This window comes from Leptidea sinapis, chromosome 31 (assembly GCF_905404315.1).
Source record: "Leptidea sinapis chromosome 31, ilLepSina1.1, whole genome shotgun sequence".
NCBI lineage: Eukaryota > Metazoa > Arthropoda > Insecta > Lepidoptera > Pieridae > Leptidea > Leptidea sinapis.
In genome coordinates, this window is record NC_066295.1 from 1,760,779 (window position 1) to 1,770,677 (window position 9,899).

The window sequence follows — 9,899 nt, forward strand, 5'->3', positions numbered from 1 at the left end:
TATAACATTAAAGCCGTTTGGTATTAGATAGCTTTTGTTCGCTGACTCATTCTGATTATTATAATAAAAATATGATAATAAGTAGAGTTCCGCTTAAGTTATCCAACCAAGTCCCTACTTTGGTTTGAGTTGGGATTTTTATGTGTTGTTTTTGTAAAGTTAATATAGTGTGTGATAGTAAACAATGCCATCTAGGGACGCCCGAAAGAAGCGAAACTTTATAAGATAAAGCGGGGGAGCTTCTTTTTGATATATCGGTATTTAGTATATTATTACATACAACGAATTATAGTCTATTTTTCCTTACTTGTCTTAAATAGTAAAGAAACACGACCTTGAATGAAATTCACTTATTTTCGGACAATCACATATTTTGATTTGTTTTCATGATTTTTAACTATTTACGCTTGACCCGGGTCTCCTCTTAAAAGGTGGCTCTGAGTGACTCCTAACTGAAATCACCCGACGGCTTTTTTACTTTTTATTTTAGGTATATAAAATTATTATAAGATAGGCATAGTTTTTATCATCGGAATCCGAATGATAAAATTATTAAAATAACTTTCGTATTATTTCTACCCTTCTACCCGATACTTTTCGTTCACTGCATAAAAACCATTAAGTTCAGTCGTTCATACGTTCGATGATCCCCATCTCTATTAATATGAATATGAATCTTTTAGTCAGAGCTAGTTCTCTTTACGCCATATTTGTTTACTATTTAAAACCATTAAGGAAAAATAGACTATACAAAGAGCAACGCATTTGGACTTGCCGTCCACGGAGTGCCGACTGCCGATAAGGCCAACGGGCAACCATATAAGCCCAATATTACATACAGCACGGAACCTTCGATTATTGACAGTTAAATAATCAAAGCATGGAAATGGCAATAATCAAAACTTTTCGTGTACCTACATACCGGCTACCGAGTAGGTATTGAACGATTATTATTTTTACAGTACCTACCCATGGACGAGTAAAAAAAGAAGGTCTCCGCGCCGTGATATTAGCAAGTGAAGCACCGTTATGCTAGTGTGTGTGCGGTTACGGAGGATACTAGTTACACAATTTTTTCTCCCTTAAATAATCATAATATATGGCTACAAATACTTATATAGTATCATTTTTACACTTTTTCACAATGTACGACGGCATTATAAAATATTTTATTGAGACGCAATCTGGTCTGTCACAGACGATGACAATTCTCTTAATGGCCGCTTATCGGGGCTGTAGTAGTGTAAGTGTGTGCGTGGGGCTATGTTTTTACACGTTAATCGGCTTGTTTTGGTGCTACACTGTTTATGTAAGGTGACACGGAGTCCTTATTTTTTTACTAGTCCGTGCCTTTACGCTAAATTTAAGTAATTAGGAAATGATATTTTTTGTGAAATAAAAATACATAATTGATGCTATGGAAAATTCAAAAAGTAATGAAGTTGGACAAATAATTAAGAACGATTTATTAAACTGCTCGAGAGTTGTTTTATATGAAACTTAGGTTAAATAATCACATTATTAATTATTAGTGTGTGAAGAAATATAAATAATTTATTACATTTAAACATAAGTTAATTGCTAATAGCGTGTCCATGACTATCAATTATTACTGCTTTACATCAGCGACGCATTGACTATCAATTTTTGACATTTCGCAAGACAGATAGAGTTCCATTCTTCTAGGAAAACATCGAGGCTCTTTTAAATTGTCACATTATCGATATGAAACCTATTTCTACCACTTACCGCTAAATATGTTCTATCGGGTTTATAATTGGGTTGTTAGCTGGCCCATCTATGAAAGAAACTGATTGTTATGTAAGAAATTCCCAGTGTGTGCAGTTTGAGGTAACATTATTTCTTCTATTATATTTTTGTATTAAAATTGTTCGATGTTTCCTTCTATCAACTTAACAGGTTCAACGCCATGTCCACTAAAGTAACCCCAAAAAAAGCTTTTTGGTCATACGTTAAAAGTAGAAACTAAAGCGACAACTATCCGGATGTACTGAGACTCGGACAGAATTAATCTGACTGTGAAGAGGATATATTTTGTAACATGCTTAGCAGCTACTTTCACTCTACGTTTTTACCACGATACATTACCTATGAAACACCAGGTGATTTATTGAATGAGTATAATCATACATTTAACTGACATTGGAGACATTGAGATTGATGCATTGGAAGTATTTAAACTAATACAGTCACTAGACCTAAAGAAGTCAGCTGGCCCTGACAACATACCTGCTTTCTTTATTAAATGTGCTAAAAGTATATTTATGTACTCATCTTACAATCCTATTTAGGAGATAATTCAAAGAAGCTTGCATTATAATCCTCTGGATGTCAGCATAGGTACACATAAGTCAATATATAAAAAAGGTCGTAGGGACCTAATTATAGTTATAACATTATAGACCTAAATCTAAGCTGTGTCTTTTTTGCTAAGATATTGGAAAAAATTGTAAACAAGCTTTACGCTACTCTTAAATATACATTTAGCCAATCATAGGTTTATAAAAGGCAAATCTACTACTCTCAACTTAAGCACCCTCGAGAACCTCGGACACGATATCCATATTGCTGAAATCATAATTATGAGCGGCGGCCATCTTTGAATTAAAAAATGATCACAAAATCGTTCTCTGCACCCTCGAGAACCTCGGACACGATATCCATATTGCTGAAATCATAATTTTGTGCGGCGGCCATCTTGGATTTCAAATATGATCACACAATTTTTCTCTGCACCCTCGAGAACCTCGGACACGATATCCATATTGCTGAAATCATAATTTTGTGCGGCGGCCATCTTGGAATTCAAAAACGATCATAAAATCGTTCTCTGCACCCTCGAGAACCTCGGACACGATATCCATATTGCTGAAATCATAATTTTGTGTGGCGGCCATCTTGGATTTCAAATATGATCACACAATCGTTCTCTGCACCCTCGAGAACCTCGGACACGATATCCATATTGCTGAAATCATAATTTTGTGCGGCGGCCATCTTGGATTTCAAAAATGATCACAAAATCGTTCTCTGCACCATCGAGAACCTCGGACACGATATCCATATTGCTGAAATCATAATTTTGTGCGGCGGCCATCTTGGATTTCAAAAATGATCACAAAATCGTTTTCTGCACCCTCGAGAACCTCGGACACGATATCCATATTGCTGAAATCATAATTATGAGCGGCGGCCATCTTTGAATTCAAAAATGATCACAGAATCGTTCTCTGCACCCTCGAGAACCTCGGACACGATATCCATATTGCTGAAATCATAATTATGAGCGGCGGCCATCTTTGAATTAAAAAATGATCACAGAATCGTTCTCTGCACCCTCGAGAACCTCGGACACGATATCCATATTGCTGAAATCATAATTATGTGCGGCGGCCATCTTGGATTTCAAATATGATCACACAATCGTTCTCTGCACCCTCGAGAACCTCGGACACGATATCCATATTGCTGAAATCATAATTTTGTGCGGCGGCCATCTTGGATTTCAAATATGATCACACAATTTTTCTCTGCACCCTCGAGAACCTCGGACACGATAGCCATATTGCTGAAATCATAATTTTGTGCGGCGGCCATCTTTGAATTCAAAAATGATCACAGAATCGTTCTCTGCACCCTCGAGAACCTCGGACACGATATCCATATTGCTGAAATCATAATTTTGTGCGGCGGCCATCTTGGATTTTAAATATGATCACACAATCGTTCTCTGCACCCTCGAGAACCTCGGACACGATATCCATATTGCTGAAATCATAATTTTGTGCGGCGGCCATCTTGGATTTCAAAAATGATCACACAATCGTTCTCTGCACCCTCGAGAACCTCGGACACGATATCCATATTGCTGAAATCATAATTTTGTGCGGCTGCCATCTTGGATTTCAAAAATGATCACAAAATCGTTCTCTGCACCCTCGAGAACCTCGGACACGATATCCATATTGCTGAAATCATAATTATGAGCGGCGGCCATCTTTGAATTCAAAAATGATCACAGAATCGTTCTCTGCACCCTCGAGAACCTCGGACACGATATCCATATTGCTGAAATCATAATTTTGTGCGGCGGCCATCTTGGATTTAAAATATGATCACACAATCGTTCTCTGCACCCTCGAGAACCTCGGACACGATATCCATATTGCTGAAATCATAATTTTGTGCGGCGGTCATCTTGGATTTATCTAACTTCCCTAAAGTACATATATACAAAAATCCCGCGTGGCATTATATTCAAAATAATATTACGGAAATTTTATTTATATTTCAACAAATACGCTGTCGCATCATCATTATTTTTTTACTATGATTCCCGCTTTGTACTTGTTTGCTAAAATCTTACGTAATGTGAGCCCGAGAGACACGAACACAGTACCTTCCTTGACAGTGGTCACGGGCGTACTGCTGGCTTGAGCGAGCATGCAACCAAGGCGTCCCGTTTGGTTTATTAGGAAAAAAATTAATATAAAATAATTCATAAAGCGTATTGATAAATCCCACAGTGAAAACTTATAAATACTAATAAACTATCAAATAAAATAAGTTTTGTGTTTATAGCTATCATAGTTATATGATAATATAAACAATTCAAATAAAAAAGACTATTTTTCAAAAAATAAATCTATCGAGATTTTTTTTCGTAATAGCGACTATAGCGCCTTAATGATATCTCTCAACGCTTTATAAATACTAGGATACTTTTATATACTGCTATCAGTGATTGTAGATGCAATTAAGCTACAATACGATCTCATAAGATTTAAAATACACAGGATAAACTAGATTTAAATGTTAATAAGTGTTACATGTGCTCATTTAATCGAAAAATCAAACCGGTTCTATTTAATTATAAACTTAATTGGATCGCAAGTTACAAGAGTTACCTCAATAACAAATCTAGGAATTATCTTTGAGTCTAAATTATTATTCGACAATAATAATAATAATAATAAATCTTTATTTGTTGCAAAGAAAAAATACAATTTTGCTTAAAATTACCCTCGACCCCCAAACTAGGACAGCCCGTGACATGGAGGTCAGTCTCTTCCCAGTTGTGCATTCTAAAATGTCAAATAACAAACATCAACATATTTTAAGGTCTAACAATGGAAGTTATGCAACAAATGTGTGTGTATGTGTGTGTGTATATGTGTGTGTATATATGTGTGTGTGTGTGTGTGCGTGTGTGTGTGTGTGTGTGTGTGTGAGTATGTGTTTAGCTTTTTATTTTTCAAATGCTATACCTGGATTAAGTAGTGGTTATCGAATAAGATTTTCAGTAGCTTCGTAATTTAGGTTTCTTAACATGTTCTTGAGTTTATGTCTAAGTTCATATATATTACAATGCATAATTTTAAGTTTTGTATTAATATTTTTGAAAAGTAATCGTCCCAAATAGTTATATTGGCGTTGTGCAAATGAACTTTTTGTTCGGGGAATGTGTATTACAGGTCGACGTCGGGGAGTACTGTCCAGTGGTGGGATTCGGACAATCACATTGAAATATCATTAACAAAGCATCAAAATCATTTGGTTTTATAATGAGAGTCTTATCTGATTTTAACCTTATTAAAATTTTGTATTGTACTTTTGTTCGAAGTCATTTCGAATACGGCTCACAAGTCTGGAACCCAAACTACAACACATACATAACTTCGCCTGGAGCGTATGCAAAAGCGCTTCCTCAGACATCAACAATTTAAAAGTAAAATATATATCCCGTAAAATATATAGCTCAGCAAAAAAAAATCGATTAATATCGACAACAAATTTTAAATATATTTATTTTATTATTTATTGTTACGCAAACAAACAAAGACTTTTTTTCCTACAATTCATAAATGAAATCTTGATTATAATGAAATGTGAAACTTGTATGGAGTCAGAGGGCTCACTGATGAAGAGCTACATTAATTTTACCCAACAGCCTGTGTCTTTGTTCTTTCTTATATACACACCTATTTTTTTATTTATATAAAATCTATCAATATTGGTGGCAAGTACTACCTTTCTAGAATAAAAAACGGCCACATATGGATTTGAGTCTCAAGTCGACTGCCACATGTCGTCACTTTCAATCGCACTACTACTAAGAATATATCCAAGTTGCGCGTTCTCCGGGCTTCATAATTGCTCCGAGCTTGAAGGAATCTTATTCGTGCAGTAGCAGTGTAGTGAAGATTAGTGTAATACCTCGTACGTACCTCAACTAGCACTGCTCTGCAACTGCACAACTCAAATGACAAGCATGGCAGTGCAGCTGCACTTATTTAACAAATTACAAAATTGCCCTTCTGTATTTAATGATTCGGAATTTAAAGGGGTAGGTTATATAATATCGGTAGTCTTATGGGTGTACCCCAGTTTCCCTGATATTTCAGTTCATTTCAGTTAATTGGCCAAAGTATATAAATATAACCAACGTTACTAGAACTGCTCAGAAGTAGAAGTAGTGTCAGAAGTAGAAACCTCAAATTTTTCTGTCATTATTTGCATAAAATAAGTTGGTACCTACTTACTAGTAAGTAGCCAAATTTGTTAAGTGACGAGAAGAAAACTTGTTTAAAAAAATATTTATTATAATGATTCACAATTTACAAGTTATATCTATGACATTGAAGTCGTTCCCTAGGATACCGTCAGCAATTATATTGAGATCGGCTATATGAAATTTATATTTAGGGAAATCATCAAGAGAAATTTCGGAAGTGCCGTAAGTTTGTATTGTAGATTTTGAGTTAGAGATGCCAATAATTGAAACTTTATTAGAGGGATTGATAGTGTTGTTATCGATCTTATCTCTCTTAATGATAGATATAGCGGCACCGGTATCAACTAATAATGTTACTGGTACATGGATATGAAATTTGCAATGTAAAAGGTTTTCTGGAGGAACGTTTAGCGAGGAAATATTGTATGATTTGGGCGAACTTTATTTGTTTATTTTTAATTTAGATATTCTCTTTGATTTGGGATTTTGACTTGATTTAGATTTGTGTTAATATTCTTTGTTTGCATTTTAAGTTTATGTAAAAGTACTCTGTGGTTACTACACTACTTAGCCTGTCGGACTGTGGACACTGGAGAGTGGTGAGTTGGCTTAGAGGTCTCGTAAGTTACGAGTCGTAACTTGTTACCAGGCCATAAAATAATATAAAAAAAAAGAGTTTTTGTTGTTTTTTATTATTATTGTCGTTCTTTTTAATAAAATATTAATAATAGATGATTTCACAGCGTACCTACCTTTTAATAAATTATACTGAAACCGTAAGCGTACCGGCAGTTTTTAAAAATATAAGTTTAAGCGCACTGCGGAAGACTTCTATGATGAATCCAGGCCAATAAGATAATTTAAGAAAAAATGTGTACAAATTAAACTTGATTTGTTCTATGTTTATGTTTTTAATTAATTCAATGTAGAGGCAGCATTAAAAAGGATATTACCAGAATAATAATTACTTTTGAGTCTCAAAATGAAGTGTCACATTCCAGGACCAAACGTAAAAGGTGAATCTTTTATAGGCCAGGCAAAAAAGTACTGATGGTAATTTAAAGGTTAATAATAATAGCACATTCTATTTAGTTTTAGGAAGAACTATCCACGCTCTAGCCAGGCTTGGAGATGAGTTGTATTTAGAATCATTATCTGATTGTATACTTCTAAGAACACTGAATGCTGCAGAATCTGCTTATGCAATGGTTAAATTCAATAAGAATTTTTTCTCTTATTTTAACTATAATTACTACTGTACTGATGATAAAGAAGGCTTAAAATGCAAAATTTCAATGAAAAGTGCTTTAAATACATTTAAATCGCCCACACATATGGATAAACAAGTAGAAAACTTGGAAATAAAACTTGACGCCGATTCCTGTAAATTAATATTTGTAGTGAAGTGCAAGCACGGCATTGTGAAAACACATTTTGTCTCGATATTAGACTGTAAAGCAATGCAAGCAGTTTATACTAAAGATCTTGTACCAAACAGGTAAAAAGATTCGTCATCAGAAATTCTTTCTGGCGTGTACATCCATGATTTACCTCAATGTATTATTTCAGAATTACATCACCCCACAAAATACTTTCAGAAGCAATTGGAAATTTTCAAAATTCTGATGATCAGCTTACAATCGAAGCCTTCAGCAACTCACTTATTATTAGGAATTATATAGATAGCAAAACAGATTTAACAAAAGTTATAAGAACACAAATAAGTATTAAGCCAATTGAATTTGATAGTTATATTATAGGTGAAGAAACAACTATCACATTTACATTGAAAGAATTTCGAGCTCTGCTTGCATTTGCAGAAGCTTTGAGCCTACCCATTCAATTGCACTTTGAGGTAACTGGCAAACCAGCTGTGTTTATTGTTCACAATGGTTCAACTTTTGAAGCACACTTTGTCCTTGCTACTTCAAAACCGGATATCCCAACTCAGGAAACTCCGACACAAAACAACTCTATGATAGACAGGAAGAGAAAAGAAGTTGATAATACACAGGGGACAGTGAGGAAGAAGGCACATTTAAGTATTGATTTGTCAAAATGTTTAGATGAAGATTCACATTTATTTAATTTCATTGATATACCTGAAGATGGCACAGAAGTAGAGAAGGAAAACCAAACACAAAAAGTATGGCACACTAGCAAAATAGACTGTGATAATATCCCTCCATCACCTACATCTAAAATGAAATTAAAAACTATTTTCAAAAGGTGTTTTGAGAGCACATTTGATGTTCGTAGTATACAAGGTAATGTTTTAGCAGAAAATTCGGACAGTGAGTAGTAGTATGTTATTATATTATATTATTATTAAATGTATTCAATACTGTTACATGATATTTTATTTTCTGATACAATTTAGGATAAAATAATTTTTACTTTTATGGGAGTAAGTGGTGGAACAACCATGGTCAAGCAAAGGTAAATGAGATGATCATGAAGCCACTGTACTTGTCACCCCAAGAGTTATATCATGTGCTGGTAACATGATACCCAAGTCAATAGAGAAATATTATCAAAAAAGGTGTTGGTGTTCTCATTTTTTCGAACTTTCTCCAAATTGCTAATACTGCTTACACATATGGTGTGAGAAAAACACTTAAATAATTTAATCTTTTAGTTATTAAAAGAGTGGAATTTTAGGTAATAGATAGTATTTCTTTCTTTGTTAACCATTTGAATTAAGCCATCATAACTTTAAATTCCGCATAAATAAAATAATAGAGGTTTTCATTTATGCGCGTATCACGGAAAACTGCAGTTAGACGACGTTGTCACGTACATCAATGACATTTGAATTATTCTTCTTATTTAACTGCGCGTAGTCAGTGGGGCCTTCGCATAGACTGCAACCCGTTCGAATTCAAACTACCCTCCCGCGCCTGCAAAATTCGAAGATTTGACGCGCATAAATAAATAGAGCGTATTCTGCTTTATCAACGTCTTTACACCCGCGCGATCAACGCTAGACGTCCAATGTCGACGGCGCGATCGATTTCGTGTAAAATAAGTTTAAGTCGCCAAAAACCGGTACCGAAAAATTGCCTTCGACATACAACCAATCTGAAATATACACCCTTGGGCAGCGTTTCCGGAGAATCACGGGACTATTATATTTTGCAAAAAAAAAATGGGCACTTGATTTTTAGGTACGAGTACAGATTTAGTATTAACAGTTGTAGAAGGGATTTGATGGAAAAAAGTATTATTTACTGATGTAAATTCACTTTTAGTCCATTGAAATGTTACATGAGCTTTGCATTTTTTAGATGACGCAATTTTATTTTTGGGGCATGTGTGGGGCTATAGAAGCTTAACCTTAAGTTTTTCGCGATATCTCGCGTAT

General features: G+C 34.7%; 1 protein-coding gene across 3 annotated transcripts; it reads left to right on the plus strand.

Moving 5' to 3' along the window:
* The first annotated feature begins 7,154 nt into the window (after positions 1-7,154).
* LOC126974200 (cell cycle checkpoint control protein RAD9A) lies at positions 7,155-8,885 on the plus strand. Of its 3 annotated transcripts, none has more exons than XM_050821647.1 (3): positions 7,155-7,551; positions 7,628-8,033; positions 8,105-8,885. In XM_050821647.1, exons 1-3 carry the CDS (start codon positions 7,518-7,520, stop codon positions 8,835-8,837), a joined length of 1,173 nt encoding a protein of 390 aa, XP_050677604.1. In that variant the 5' UTR covers positions 7,155-7,517; the 3' UTR covers positions 8,838-8,885. The 3 variants fall into 3 exon arrangements, with proteins under 3 accessions (XP_050677604.1, XP_050677605.1, XP_050677606.1); XM_050821648.1 differs by having other exon boundaries at positions 7,160-7,551; positions 7,634-8,033; XM_050821649.1 differs by lacking the exon at positions 7,155-7,551 and having other exon boundaries at positions 7,608-8,033.
* Positions 8,886-9,899: the final 1,014 nt, after the last annotated feature.